The sequence below is a fragment of the Hipposideros armiger genome, unplaced genomic scaffold (assembly GCF_001890085.2).
Source record: "Hipposideros armiger isolate ML-2016 unplaced genomic scaffold, ASM189008v1 scaffold_650, whole genome shotgun sequence".
Taxonomy (NCBI): domain Eukaryota; kingdom Metazoa; phylum Chordata; class Mammalia; order Chiroptera; family Hipposideridae; genus Hipposideros; species Hipposideros armiger.
The window spans coordinates 751,214-766,513 of NW_017732000.1; the positions used below are offsets into that span (position 1 = coordinate 751,214).

The 15,300-nt window shown below is 41.2% G+C and overlaps 1 protein-coding gene across 5 annotated transcripts in view; it reads left to right on the top strand.

Annotated features, from left to right (window-relative positions):
* NCOA2 (nuclear receptor coactivator 2) overlaps positions 1 to 15,300 on the top strand; it is a 266,118-nt gene that overhangs the window by 164,700 nt on the left and 86,118 nt on the right. For all 5 annotated transcript variants that reach the window (XM_019625996.1, XM_019625995.1, XM_019626000.1 and 2 more), the window contains 2 exons: positions 6,157 to 6,261; positions 8,086 to 8,258. In XM_019625996.1, coding sequence (XP_019481541.1) covers positions 6,176 to 6,261; positions 8,086 to 8,258 — 259 coding nt within the window. In that variant the 5' untranslated portion in view covers positions 6,157 to 6,175. The remainder of the gene's footprint in view (positions 1 to 6,156; positions 6,262 to 8,085; positions 8,259 to 15,300) is intronic.

Genomic DNA, 15,300 nt, shown 5'->3' on the forward strand with positions numbered 1-15,300 from the left:
GAAAAGGCATAACTGATAATATTGGGTCGTTGCATTGAAACACATAGAAAAATACGTCATGACTTTCCCGACAACCCAATAGTACTTGGTGTTTGGCTTATTGCAGTTAATTTTTTTTTAAAGTCAAAAAAAAAACCACAAAAAACTAAGTTGCTCAAAAGTTTTAAAGTTACACTGAGAATTTGTTTCCAATTAAGATGCCTTTTATTCTCTATTTATATGAAGCGAGTCTCCTAAAACTTTGCATTTTAACTACTGTCACTGTATGAATTAATGTGCAGTTTTATGTGTCTGAATCCGTAAATGCATACTGTTAATATGTGGAGTAAATTAAAATGTTATTATATGAAAAGCAAGAAGCAATATAGTGTGATGTAAAGATGAAATTAAAAGTGTTCTTATGATCTAGTAAAAAGTAATAATACTTTGGGGGACATAATATACCATTCCGTTAGCTGAAATTTATTTTTGAAATATTGGATAGCATCTTCTATCACTGTGTTAAGTGCGTTACTTGTTTTGCCAGTGGGAAGAAAAAGTTTGATTTTTCTCTGTGTTCTCGTCCCTGCCTTGAGTAAATTCACGCTGGTCCACTTATGCTGTATTTTCACGTGCGATGCTTCTTGGGTCATACAAGAATGAACTATATATAGTCTTGCATAATCTGCATATTTACTGCAGAGAATGTATGTTTAACTCTTGCCAAAAGTTGGGGTCTTGCCAAAATAATGTTTGCTTTGGGTAATTCTGTCCAGTTGACAACTGTTTGGAAAGAGGCGTTTCCCATCCTCTGTCAATTTGATGTGTCTGCTACCGTATCGCGTTACTGACTTCCAAGGCTGGCACTGTGTGTTTTCTACCTTTCTCAGGCATCTGCCTTCTAAAAGCACATTTTGTATATTTCAGCATTAGAAACTATGTTTTCTTATACTTATCAGAGCCTGGCCCAGAAATTTTGCTTTCGTAACATAAAGGGATCCCCGCCTGCAACGCAGTGTACCTTGAGGGAGAAACTGTTTCGAGTTTAGAATGAGCCAGTGAGTTTCCACTTGTGATAAAGGAAGAGTGACAGCGTCTTTAACTGTTGAGGTGGACTTCTGAGCAATGGAGGGCCCTGAAGGAGCATCCTTTCATAATGAGTTTAATAGAACAGAAATGGAGAAGTGTCTAAGTGAAGATCGATGCGCACTTTTTATATTTCCCGAGCACTTCTTAGTTCTTACAGAGCCTGTGAAGAATCAGGCTACAGATGACGCCACAACGTCTGTCCTGTGTCTTGTAAAGCGAGTGCAGGAAGAACCTGGAAGGCCCTGGAAGCTGTAGAAGCCTTCCTGGTCTCCTGTCAAGAACTAGATGATTTATCAGGCAGCTCCTCCTCTGGTAGGGTGTTGATAAGAGAGGTTGTTTCAACAGCTCTTTGTATGTCATTCCATTATAAATTTCATCACCAAGTAAGGAATTTCAGAGAAGGCCTGACTTGGTAAAAGTAGTTCTTGGAACTTGCAATAGAGATCTGATGTTTGACCGCTTACTGTGTTTGCATTTCAGCAACAGCATTGCCCTTATTTATTCTTTAGCCGAATTTGTGGAGCGTATGATAAATCTGACAGTTTTATAGGACTTGTTTGGAAGATGGCCAGTACTGATAAACGATAAAATGCACGTTATCGTGTACATGCATTCTGGGTGATTAACTAGCTTTCATGGCGTGAGGCTCCCTTGTGAGCAGCAGTTTTGTTACCTTCTAAGTTACATTGGTGAATTTCATGCAAGAAGAGTGCAGTCTTTAAGTTGTGTGGAGGTTTACCATTTTGCTTTCTGTCCTTATGCTAAGGGTTTAACCGGCATCGTTCACTCCTCCCAGAGTATTGTTACTTGGAAAAAAGAAAGAGAATTTGTTATTCTTGTGCTGTAACTTTACGCTCTGGTTTATACAAGAGAATATCAGAGGACGGAGGGAGGAGGTACTGTCACAGCAAAAGCAGCACCATTGTTTTGTTACAGATAACAAGAATGGACAAATGGAAACTGCTTTTCCAGTGTCCTTTCACAACCCCCCAACATCTGGTAGAAACTGTTCTCAATGACTGTAATTACCATCAGTTACGACCCAAGAGTTTACTTGTGTCATTTTCAGTTTTTCTGATGTACATTGAACGGTTTCAGAATTGAGAGTGAAACGCTCAAGAATTTTAATTTCATGTGAATGTTGAAAACATGCAGAAATTTTAAGAAACTGTTAGTTTAGGCGTGCTTGCAAGTGAAATTTGTAAACCATCAATGCTGCCCTTCAGTATTTTTATCTTCTACCTTTCATCAGAAATTAATATTTCACTTTGATCTACAAAACTGCATTAAAACTCATCTACCCATACAGTTTATTTTATTTTAGATGATTTTTCTGTGTGTACATGCCCCCTGGAAGTCATAGATCTACCTACCTATCTATTCTAATCCATCATCCTATCTGCCTCTGGTTTTTATCTGTGTCACTTGAGTGGGGAGAAAATTAACTCACCTAGCCCCCGTCCACACGCTCCGGTGTGAAATAGTAACAGTTGCTGCCAGCAGGGATCGCACAGTGCACTCATATCAGTCAGTCATCTAGATTGGAGCTCCACCATTCTTCTCTTTGAGCACCTCATTAATGAGGTTCACTGTTATTTATTTGGTTCATCCACCAAGGAGCAGGGCATAAATTCATGGGATCACATCTACTTCTGGCCCTGTGGTTTGCAGACAAGAGGCACAGGAGTGGCCGGCGCTGCCTGTCACCATCTTCCCCACCGCCTCCTTGCCCTGCTCCGACCCTACTGTCACTCCCTCCCTTTTTTATTCTGCCTGAGAGTCTGTCTTATTTTCACCTTGGTTGACGGGCAGGGATTCAGAAGGGGCATCGCCAGCCTGGGGGCAGAGGTTAGCAGGGTGCATTGGCCTATCCTTGGCTTGGTCGAGTACTACAGACCCCCCACACACACCTTTTTTTTTTTTTCCTTTGGTGGTTTAAAGGTTGGTTGGCAACAGGTACTGGGCATACTCAGCCCAGGAAAACTGGTCAGAAAGGGGACATATGGGGACAGAAAAATAAGGAAGCAAGCATGTTCATAAAACTGAAATTTTTAGATTTTCAGGAAATGTGTTTAAGTTACCATCACATAACGATAAAAGGAAAAACTTTGGACTTCAAAAGGAAATTAATGATGTTTTAAGGCTACAAATACAGTGGTGTGGGAGCCAGCCTTGAGTGGATTCAAGTAAAATATAAACAGTTTGCTCAAATGGTTTTACTGTACTTAGAGCAGAAAACACTAGCTCCTTGCTTCACTCCTTCTCTCCTTCTAGTCCCTTTGTTGAAATATATTAGTGCTGTTCCTTCATGCAAAGTTACCATTATCAGTGTCTGTGTTTGGGGGAATTTAAAGGGAGATGATGCTTATGCTAATGTTAAATTCCAAACTGAGTATATACGACTTGAAGTAAAACACTTACTGTCTGTTGAAAATCTTTCTGAACTTTGTGATAGTACTATGTTTTTTAATGTACATAGCAATACTTTTGGGGGGGAAATAGCCATTTTCATCAATAAACTTATCACCTATACCTATTATATAGGGTATTTTGTTATATATTGAGGGATATATTTTGATGATAAAAATTTGCTTACATTCTTATGATTTATGGAAAGCTGCTTCCGGAGTGAAAATTCCCTGGAGTTTTTGTTGTTGTTGGAAGCTTTCTTAGGTTTGATGAGTAATGGTTTTTCTTCAACGTGCTCATGCTTGAACCCATGGGAACGGTGATTCCAAGAGAAATCCTGAAAATGAATGTAAGGTATCAGCCGAGAAGGGCCCTGGCGTCCAGGTCTTCGCTTCCCCCTCTGTCCTCTTGTACCCCCTGCAATGGCCTGGCTCCCCTCCCCTCGTTATTCCCCCCGCCTCAGGCCCAGCTCAGTGCCTCCTTCATCCCAGCAAAGTGTTTTCTTTTTGGGTGTCACCGTGCAGCGGGGTGTATACTGGTTGTGTCAGACCTTCACCTGTTTCACTCACGGAGTTTCTCCTGTATGCACATTTGTCTCCCGTCACCTTGTTGAGAGCGACATTCCTCCCTCACAGCATGGAAGCAGGCAAGCAGGCTTTGAATGAGTGGATGATGTTTAGATGAGGGGAAGAGTCGACATGGAGGCACGCGCAGCCCAGATCTTCCCGCTTTCCCGCCTGACCCACGACCACGTGGTTAGAGGAACAATGCTCATCTGCCGAGAGACAGTTGAGTTCAGAGCAGGAGTGTGGGAGCCTGCTTAGAAACCCCAGCTCTGCCCTTTGTTAATCCGCTCACCGGCCCTGTGCTGGAGATGCTAATAATGGTCCCCATTGTACAGGAGTGGTAATTAAGGCACGAGAGGCAACTTCTAAAGGCCCCACCAGTAACCAGGTGGGGGTTGCACGTGGCTACTGGCCTTGGCTTCTCTGCTCTCCTGCCGCTCAGTCTGGCTTTGATGACTGGGTCATATCTGTCAAGTTCTTGGTAGATGCTAAAGGCACAGGAACTAAGGACAGATGATACTTATTATCAGCCCCACATTGTGATGACAGCACAGGACCTTGGGACTTGGTTACATTGCTCCCATCGGCAGGAAGATTGGCTTTAGCTTTCAGGTTCGTCCCCTCCTTTGTGACCTCTTGAACAGAACATGCAATTGATGCAAACTGGCTCAACTGCTACAGTGTTTCTTCGTCCTGCTATCACGGGACTCCTAAAAAATAAGCTCCTCTGCCCCCCTGGATCAGGGCTGAGGCCATAAGAAGTAACTGCAGTGAGACAGAAGCATCTCAGATGTCACCAAGGCGAGCAGCTGGGCTGATGGACGGGTATGCGACGGAGATATGGGGGTCAGTCTCGGGTGGTGTTTTCTTAGCCCATCTTCCCCTTTGTCCTTGCTTTTGATTAGCCTGTTGCTCTCCGGCATCTTCCTCACGTCTTTGACCTTCAACTGACTTTCCATCCCCTCCGATTTTTCCAGAAATCAGAAAGTAAAGGAAAGCGGAATTGATTTTAGAAGCCTGGGGGGCAGAAGGAAGGGGGGAGAGCATAGATTTGGAACTCTAGGAAAGGTTTGTAAATGTTGACTTAAACTTTTGGGGGGCAGGGGGCAGGTGGCTAAGCACTTATTGAGCACCTCGAGTAACAGCTATCTTCCGCTTCCTCAGAATCTTGTTAGGCCATGTGTTCGGCTCGCCCTCTGTTGCTCTTGTTCTTTGCGTATTTGAACATTGTTTTGATTCTGCTAATGATGACCAACATGAACACACTGATTCTTTTATTATATGTCCTTTTATTTTCTTGCTAAAAGGAATTCAGCAAGCAGGAGCCCGTAATTGCCCTCCTCCATTAGGGTCAATAATGTTACCTGATTTTTTGAGTGCATCTTGAGCCCTTAGGTGACTGCTCCTGGTAACCGGGTGGCAGGGAGGGGACAGGGTGTGAGTGGAAACCACAACGGGGAGGTGTGCTCAGGGAGGTGAGCTGCCCTGGAGGTAAAGCACTGTGAGAGGAGGGCCCCCCACCCCGAGACTCCACAGGGAGGCAGGACCGTCCTGTTTGAGGGGCATCGCTTAGGGCGGGCTTGTGCGGGGCTAGGAGACAGGGGTCATATGTGCCTGGTCAGACTTGGAAACGTTCAGCTTATGACGTAGCACTGCCCCCTCCCGGGGCTGTCTGTCATGGCTGACCTGTGGCTGCAGTCTTCACGTGGGCCAACCCCAGACAGAGACTGGGAGGAGCCCTCACAACACCTGTAGTTTCCACATGGTGCAAGAGCTCCCCTGAAACTGGTCGCCGGCAGCCGAAACCCAGGGCTGGCAGGCTGTGGGTCATGCTGCTGATGAAGTGCAGCTCCTGTTTAACGAGCATGGGCCCAGTGAGGCAGGCTTGTTTGTGGTCTGAATGTTACCCTGTACATTCCTTAACCTCTTAGCAAGGTTTAAAAAAAAAAAATGCAGCCTTTTCAGAAGTTATGCGTGTACATCAATCAAAGCTGTGTGTTAATTACTGCTGTCAAATTTCTGATTGAAGTCAAAGTTTTTTCATTGTTGGTAAATGGATCAGACACTTTGTCATCAGCTCTTTACACTTTCCCCCCCTTGTTTTCTGTTTTAGTTGCTGATATGTGTTCAAGATGAGTGGGATGGGAGAAAATACCTCTGACCCATCCAGGGCAGAGACAAGAAAGCGCAAGGAATGTCCTGACCAGCTTGGACCCAGGTGAGAGTCTGGCTCAGAGACAGGGCCAGCGTCGCCCATGAAGCCACATGCTTGCTTCTCTCATTCAACAGCACTGATTTTCCACCTCGTGGAAATGTGGTCTGGTTTTTCTCCTTAACGGTTAAACCTTTGAATGTGTTACTTAGCTTATGTTTTGGAGATGCAGATTAGTCACAGATCTTATTTTTCTTTTTCACGCGGAGGAACGCTGCAAGATGGGGAACAGGAAAGAGGACCAGGAAGAGTGACTAAGAGAGGAAATGAAGGAAAAAGCAAAGGGCCAATATTTTATATTCCGTTTTCCCTCCCTCCTCATTGCCGAGCAAAAGCCTGTGGAGTGACTGCTGTCCACATCCCCGCTCCCGGGGGCTGCCGCTAGGTTCCTCAGGACTTCCTGGCCAACCACAGCCTTCTGTGTGTCCGACGGCCTTTTGTGCCCAGGCTCCTCCATGAGGCAGTTTGGTACAAGGGAGAGGGGCTGCCCTCTTACCTGGTGCTGTGTGGGGCCGCGGCGGGGTGGGCACACCTTGCAGCCCTCTCCCTGGTGCTCTGCAGTCTTTGTAACACAGCCCCCCTTCACCTGTGTGTCACTTGTTTATTATAACCTTGTGGGGTTCGGGGGTGATGGAAGGAGGTGGAGGTGGGAGAGGGGAAACTTGGTTCTTCTACTCATTCCAGCTACTCCCTCCGTTTCCTTCTACTTAATAAACCAGAAGCTGGGGATAAAAATGAGGCTTAGAAAAGCCGAAGTCTGGTCCTTGCTCTGCCAGCAGCTCCCTACGCGATCTTGGACAAATCATTAACCACTATAAATCAATGGAGAGTTGTGGATTAGTTTGTGAAAATAACGCTAATACCTAGATGTTAATATATGGAAGTCTATTACAAACTACAAAATTTTATCAATTGGTATTATACTGAAATGATACTAATTTATTAGAAATACAGAAAGCTGCTACATTAAACAACTTGCTTCTTTTCTGTATAGCATTGCTTGAATGTCTTTTAGTGGGCTCTCTACTGCACTTGGGGAGAAAAATGATACACTTATTATCAAAGGGAAATTTTGAGTTTGCTGTTTTATCAAATTCAGATGAGAAGATCTTGCAAATTTTTATTTTTCCCTCCCTTCAATTAACTTTCTAAAACTTTAGGTGAACTTGGACCGTTCGTTTATTTTTTGCATGTCATTCAGCTTGGACAGTTAACAAATACCCTGGGTCAGTTTCGCTTTTGTTTCAGCTGTACAGTGGTTTTTGCCTTATCTAAAATGACTGTTTGGTTTGATCTAAAAAGTCTGAGAAATTATAAAGGTTTATTTTTATTATTTTTTATGCTTTACCAAAAATCATTGAAACTTATGTATGGCTATTATAACTGGGTTAACTTCCATTTCTTCTTTGACACAGCTTAAATAAATTTTTATAAATGTAACCTCCCTTACTTCCCTAAAACTTCCCTTTATTTATTCAACAATAAATTTGATGCCCACTTGTGCCAAGAGTTGTATTAAGCACCGTGGGGAGGAAATTGTCCTTGTCCTTGTCATCATCAAGCTTACAGTCCAGTGGGAGACATCAAATCAAGCACGTTAAACAAATGATCACACGAGTAAATGTATAATTATGACCTGGGGTAAGTTTGATTTCAAACACCATGCAACATTTAGGGCAAATTCAGGTTTTTTTTCCCCCAACGTACTTCTGTGTTTATATAAGTAACTTTTATTTGCAATCTTTATATTAGAACTTGTTTAACATGCTTATCTTTTTTCATAATAGCTGTTTTTCCAATTCATAATAAAAATATGTTTTTTCTTTTTAGCCCCAAGAGGAGCACTGAGAAACGCAATCGTGAACAGGAAAATAAATATATTGAAGAACTTGCAGAGCTGATTTTTGCAAATTTTAACGATATTGACAACTTTAACTTCAAACCTGACAAATGTGCAATCTTAAAAGAAACTGTGAAGCAAATTCGTCAGATCAAAGAACAAGGTAAGAGGACTGAATTAATATTTTGAAGAATTTAGTTGATTTCTGTTTTTCCATGTGTGAGAGTCCCTTTAATCCTTTTCTTCTGCTTAAATTATTGATGAGGAAATGACATCACGGTGCAAGATGAATGCAAGTATCACTTGCAGCAGCTTATAAATAGACTTTATATAAAATTCAACAATTCCCTAAAGACCGAAGACTGAGGTGAGGCAGGGTGATGTAACTTTTCATCTAGTAAAACTCAGTTAGGTGCCTATTGCTTCTCCTCCCCACCTTGGAATTTTCATGACTGTCATAATTTGCAGTGAGGGGCCAACTGAAGATGGAAACCGGAAGTAGGGAGGCGAGCCACCTCTTGTTTCAGCACGTCAGCATATTTGATTAAGTCTGAGCCTCAACTGGCCACACTGCTAGATTAGAATTTCATACCCTGAATGACAAGAGATTTGAAAGGCTCACACTTCTCGTCAGAATTTTTTTGTGAAGTTGAAACACAAAACATGACAGCTTTCTTCCTGGGGTTTTCTTCTTTTTTTTTTTCCTGAGATCGTTTTTCTGCCTCTCTCCTTTGATATTTTTGCCTACAGAAAAACAGTTAAGAAAGTAATATTGTAAAAAACACATTAGATTTTGTGGTGCCAAAAAAAAAAAATCTGTATTAGGCAAGTATGAACAGTGTTTCAGTGCTCAGGGCCAATATATACTCTTGAAGTATTCACACACTGCTTTCCTTCAGGGCGAGGAAGATGATTATCTCTCGTAATCTGATTTTGAATGCATCCTTCTAGAATTTGTATTTTTTTAATCTACCTTTTATGTAATATTCAGAAGAGGCAGATTTTAGAACAATAATGTCTTTGTCTATATAGGTATATGAGCGTGAAACTGCCTCCTCCCATCTATTAGAAAATAAAATCCTAGCTACCTGTTCGTATATTACCATCATAGCCCTTTCCATTTGCATACATATACTGTTAAGCTTTATACAGAACAATTTTACACATGTAGTTCTGTCTTCTAAGAACTTAAAAATATACACATGGCATACACAACACAGTTTCTAATGACAGCCCACTCTGGAAGGCAGCCTCCCTGATGTTTCCATGAAGAGAATATCATAACATTCAAGGAGTTTCTACTCGCAGTGTCCGCCTCAGCCTCCCTTCAGCTCTCTCCCCTTCCTTCCTTTCCTTTTGAGATTCACTGGTCGTCGAAAACTCAGTTAATCTCAGTTTTGTGTCTTCTTCAATGTTTGCTATCAGCAAATGGATAAAATAATATTCCTGGAGCTCTTAGGAGAAGTAATTGGTTAAAGTTCTACAGTGTGTGGAAATGCTCGTATTTCTGGTTGCTGATATCATTGCAGTCTTGTATCAGGTTTTTAAAGATTTTGAATGATTCGATTTTGTGAACATTGCATGTTAGGTTGTACTTTAAAACAGTTATATCTATATATTTTTTTTTTACTGTCAAGGTCTGGCACAAGGTTTTCAGGTTTTGCAAAACCTTGGTAATTCCCCCTTCAAACCATAAAACACGTTAAGATGTGTCATGCTGGGCCTCGGCCATACTTTCACTGTGTGTTTAATCATAAGGCTGCATGCCACAGCCACCCAAGAAGCAGCAACAATAAACACCCTGTCACGTCTTATTCTTCTAATAATGTTCCTGTTAATTTGAAAAGTAACGTGTTTTGAAAAGGGAAACAGAAGTTAAAAACCGAATGAAAAGTAAAAATATACACTTAAGTCCTGAACTAGTCTAGTATTTTAAGAATATTGCTTGTTTAATACATTGGGTTTTTTTAAAAAAAAGAGCAAGACTTGAGAATCAAATCAGACAGAAGCTAGGTTTGAATGCTGGCTCTGCCCCTTACAAGATCTTAGAACCTGGGCAAGTTATTTGATCTCTCTGACACTCAGTTTTCCTCACACAGAATTTAGTAATCACAGCATTTAGGCTGCACAGTCGTGGGAGAAATATTGCGCTATGTACACATGCTCGGCAGGTACCTGTCACCATAAATGTTTAGTAAGTATTCAGTAAATATCTGTCCTACATCAAGCAGAAAGGCAACTTTTTTTCGTGGCCTATGCTAAGGTCTTCAGACAATGAGCTCTTCCTTCAGATGGAAAGTGGGGGGAAACGGTGATAAGTAACGTCTCTTACAGGGCTGTTTGAAGAAAGTAAGATTTTTCTAGTGCCAGAGAACTCTGCGTAGCCTCTGCTTATCACTCCACTGACAGCGCTGTTTGGCCAGCTTGGCTTCTCTTAGCAGCTGACAGACAGTAAGGCTCAAGAGCAACACATAAGTCAGACCGGAGCCTGCCTCTCTCCCTCTCTCCCTCTCTCTCTCTCTCTCTCTCTCTCTCTCTCTCTCTCTCTCTCTCTCTCTCTGCCCGCCTGCCCAACCGATTCCCCCGTCATTTAGTATAAATAAAATCCAATCATCGTCTTTACAACATTGTCCAAACTTAATTTGTATTGCAGTCGCAGGTGTCAGCCTGAATAAAGTCATAATTAGCCTAGAGAAGTTAAACTGATGTTGCATGGGGTACCACACTGAAGAAGACTCGATCGGGGAAGCTAGGCTCATAGTTAGGGAACCTTCCACTGTGCAGAGCTCAGGCGGGTCAGCCAGGCGAGACGGGCTCATTCAGTCAAGTCTCCTCTGTCATCAGCTGTTCCTCAAGTTTCCATACGCTTTATAAATAAAGGGAGAGGAAGAAGGATATTTTTAAATGGCCTAAAGGATGGGAATTTGGAGGGGGAATTACCAGCTATTTAAATACAGAAGCCTTGAGAGTGTACATAGCCTGCCTTAAACCACTGCATCAGCTTCTCGATACTGAACTATGGGGTTTCATCCCGTTTGGTGTGATGCTGATAGATGTTTAAAACTTCTGGCTTCTATAACTTACAAACCGTAGCGATAAATAGAAAACAACCTCTTGTCCTAATTGGGAGGCTAATGTTGCTTCTATTCCACAGAATAATAAATAGTATGAAAAATACAGGTGATTTAATTTTGGATGACTATGTCCAATTTCACACTTTTTAACTGGAAACTTAAATAAAAATTTCTGTGGAAAGTATATGGTGATTCCTGTGCTCTTAAAAAATAAAATCGATTCAACATCATAAAAACTAACAACCTGATGTAAAAATGATAAGAGGACCTGAATAGACATTTGTCCAAAGAGGACGTACATTTGCCAACAGATACATGAAAAGATGTTCAACATCGCTAATCATCAGGGAAATGCAAATTAAATTAAAACCACAGTGAGATACCACTTCACACTTGTTAGAATGACTATTATCAAAAAGACAACAAACAACAAGTGTTGGTAAGGATGTGGAGAACAGGGAATCCTTCTGTACTGTTTGTGGGATTGTAAATTGGTGCAGCCACTATGTTAAACAGTATGAACATTTCTAAAAAAACAATTGAAAATAGTACTACCATATGACCCAGCAATCCCACTTGTGGGTATTTATCCGAACAAATCAAAAACACTAATTTGAAAAGATATATGCGCCCCTGTGTTCATTACAGCATTTATTTACAGTAGCCAAGATATGGGAGCAAACTAGATGTCCATCGATAGATGAATGGATAAAGAAGAGGTGGTATATACACACATACACAGACACACACACACAAAATGGGATATTACTTGGCAATAAAAAAGAACGCAATCTTACTATTAATATGCGGCAACATAGATGGACCTAGAGGTTATGCTAAATGAAGTAAGCCAGAGAAGGACAAATAACCTATGATTTCTCTTATATATAGAATCTAAAACACAGAACAAATGGACAAATAAAACAAGCAAACTCATAGATACACAGAAGAAAAGTGGTGATTATCACAGGGGGGAAGGGTTGGGAAGATGGGCGAAAAACGGTGAAGGGGATTAAAAAGTACAAACTGCCAGCCATTATTAAAAATTATATAGACTTACAATTCAATTATATTTAAAAACAAAGGTAAGGAAGACAAAAACTCTTCATTTCCTAATTATTCTGCCTTTTACCATTATCTGTGCTCGGAGGCTTTTTGTGTGTCCTCCTGTTTACGTGCTAGAAGCGCCACAGAGCGGGGGCTGCTGCACACCTGTTCCCAGGTCTGCAGTCAGTAATGTTCCATTGAAATCAGCCCTGGTGAGAGCGTTCCACACCATACGAACCTGGAAATCAGTGAACTCTACAAATCGGGGCTGGGTTTACTGTTTTGTGAGCCGTCATTCTAGACTTCAGAAAGTAATGGAGAAAATGTTAGGAATTAGCATCTAGCATTTTAACATTAAGTTACATGCACACCAAACGTCATACCCAATGCAGCAAAAAAGTCACTCACAAATTGACGAAAAACTGAATTCTGCATGCAACAGCTTCATGTATTTTCATTTCACTTTTGTCGTATTCATTAACGATACCAAAATGTCAACCAATGTAAGTGTCAAAGCTATACTCTTCCTTCAGTTGTAATCGTGTTGGCTACAATACCAGAGTTAGGCAAAAATCACCAGCTTCGTTCTGTGAGAATCAATCGACTGTATAGAATTTACAATAATGAGTGTTGTATATTTTATGATCATTTATAAATTATATGCTCCGCATCCTTTATACCAGCAAAATTTGTACTAGACATTACGATGCTCACTGTTTTCCCCCAGAGCTGGTTTTTAAGCACTTCCCAGGATAGCACTGGTGGGCATGGGTGGGTAGGTTGTATTATAACTGTGAGTCAAATTTATAAACTTACAGAATTAATTTTTAGAAAAAGGAAGTAGTGATGGAAACAAACTGATTCTAGCACATGAAAGTAAAATGTAGAGCCTGTTGAAGTTATGTTTTTCCTTTCTGTTCTTGTTTTTCCGGCGTTAAATGCATGGTCTTGTGATGGAAATTCATTTGTTCCAAGTTGAAGTCTAGGCATGAACTACTAGCTGTCACCCAGCAAAGTAAGCAAAAGGACTCTGATATCAGTTTCCTCCCAAGGGTAGGGTGTCTGTGAATCAGGCTTTGGGGGTGATGTTTCCAGGTATTGCTTACGTTCCATGTGATGAAACCTAGAGTGATGAGAGTCACCCATGTCTCTAGCAAGGGTGGGTGACTGAACTCAGAATCTCTTGGGCGCGCTGTTACAGACTCTGTCACGCTGAAGACAGTGTTTTGGATCGCCAGTCAAATGTTTATGATCGTACAAACTCTTTGATTATTTCAAGAATGAATGGGAGAGCAATAACGACATATATATTCCAACTTCTTTTCTAAACAGTGGTCCCTTACTACAGTTTGAATCGCAATTGCCACCTTTTTTATCCTGTGCCCTTCTAAAGGTGCTGATGATAATTAAATACCCACGTCATCCAGCCAGATGTAAGAGTAGGCCAACAGAGCAGGCTGTCATCATCCAGTGCAAGCCCCAAACCCAGCTGTCAGGATATAATCAATATAATGAACTCATTAAGAGCATGCGCTTTAGTTAAAATCAGATAAACCCACCTCTCTCTTCGCCTACTATATGACCATGTGTAAGTTTTTTAACATCTGGCCCTTACCTCCTAGTCTAAAAAGAAGATACTACCCACTACATTCACAAGAACTACATGAAGTTCTTGTGAAGAATATGTTCAGTAATGTTTATAAAGCGTTTAACCTAGTGCTTTGCACAGTAAAAGGCTTACAAAACAGTAGTTATTACTCATATCATTTCTGACATCTAAGAGTCATCCAGATAAAACTAGGTTTTTTGCCTAAGGACTCAATATTGATAAAACAAGCAGTGTTTGGATATTTTTCTCTTAATAATTTTGAGCCTTAATATTGTTATAATGGTAATTCTCTTTAATATAGAAATACATACACAGAAGCTACCAAAACCATGCAGTCAAGAGCCAGAAACCAGAAATGTCATACTTGGTGTGACTCCCTCCAGCTCGGCTGCCCCTGCCGGACCTTGTCACCTCCTGCTTGTCCCTGGTCACCTGAGTGACGTTCTCAGGAATCTTGCTTTAAGGAGAACTAAAGAGGGCAGAGTCTTGGCAATTTTTATTTCATCTGTATTTACTTAAACACAGGAATGAAGGTGGCCCTACCTTACTCTTGAGGATCTGAAAGTATTAACGTGTCTATACGCATTTAGAAATACATCAAGCTTTCTTTGTTTGACAGTATAATCTGTGATTGGCATTCTGTCCTTGGTGATTGCAGTTTTTAATGAAGATAAAATATTGTTCCATTGATCTGCATATAATTCACTTTCATATTCTTATGTGGATCAGTGGCTCGTATTATTAGTGAAATCCTTAAAATTAGCAAGCAGGGGTGGAATTCCTGCTCTCATTTTCTCCTAGGTCCCCTCATTGTTTTTTCCTTAGGTATATGGGAGGTTTTCTTGTTGTCTAACAGCTTTCAGATAAAAAGAATTTAAATAGTTTAATGTACCCTAATGCTTTATGGTTTTAACAATTTATGACATGAGCTCTAGTTTCAAGACTTATCCTAGATAAGTCTTGAAAGTCAGCACCCCTTGTTTTCTTGATCTCCTTGTACTCTTATGAAAAGGAATTAATTCTGACACCCCACTGCCTGTATTGATTTTATTCAAGAGCAAACATTCATTCAGTAAATTTTTTCTTGAGTACATACTGTATACAAGACATACTGTTACTCGCGAAGGGTGAATCCAACAAGCAGTAGCGCATGAATAAAGACACTGGTGCAGGCCTCAAGGAGGACAGTAAATTTGAACCTGGCCTTGCTGCGAGAGTAGTACCGTATTTGCCGGCGTATAAGACGATTTTTTGGCCCTGAAAAATATGCCTCCAAGTGGGGGGTCGTCTTATACGCCAGGTACACTTCAGATAGACTGCCCATAGTGCTTGCCCCGTGCCATAGTGGCCTCCCGATGCCCGCCCACTTCATTCCACATACCGTTCAGGCATCAGCAGCGCTGCTGGGTGTATGCTCGGCTGTTATGCGATTTTGCTGTTATGCGATTTTACCACACTCGCAAAATCGCACACAG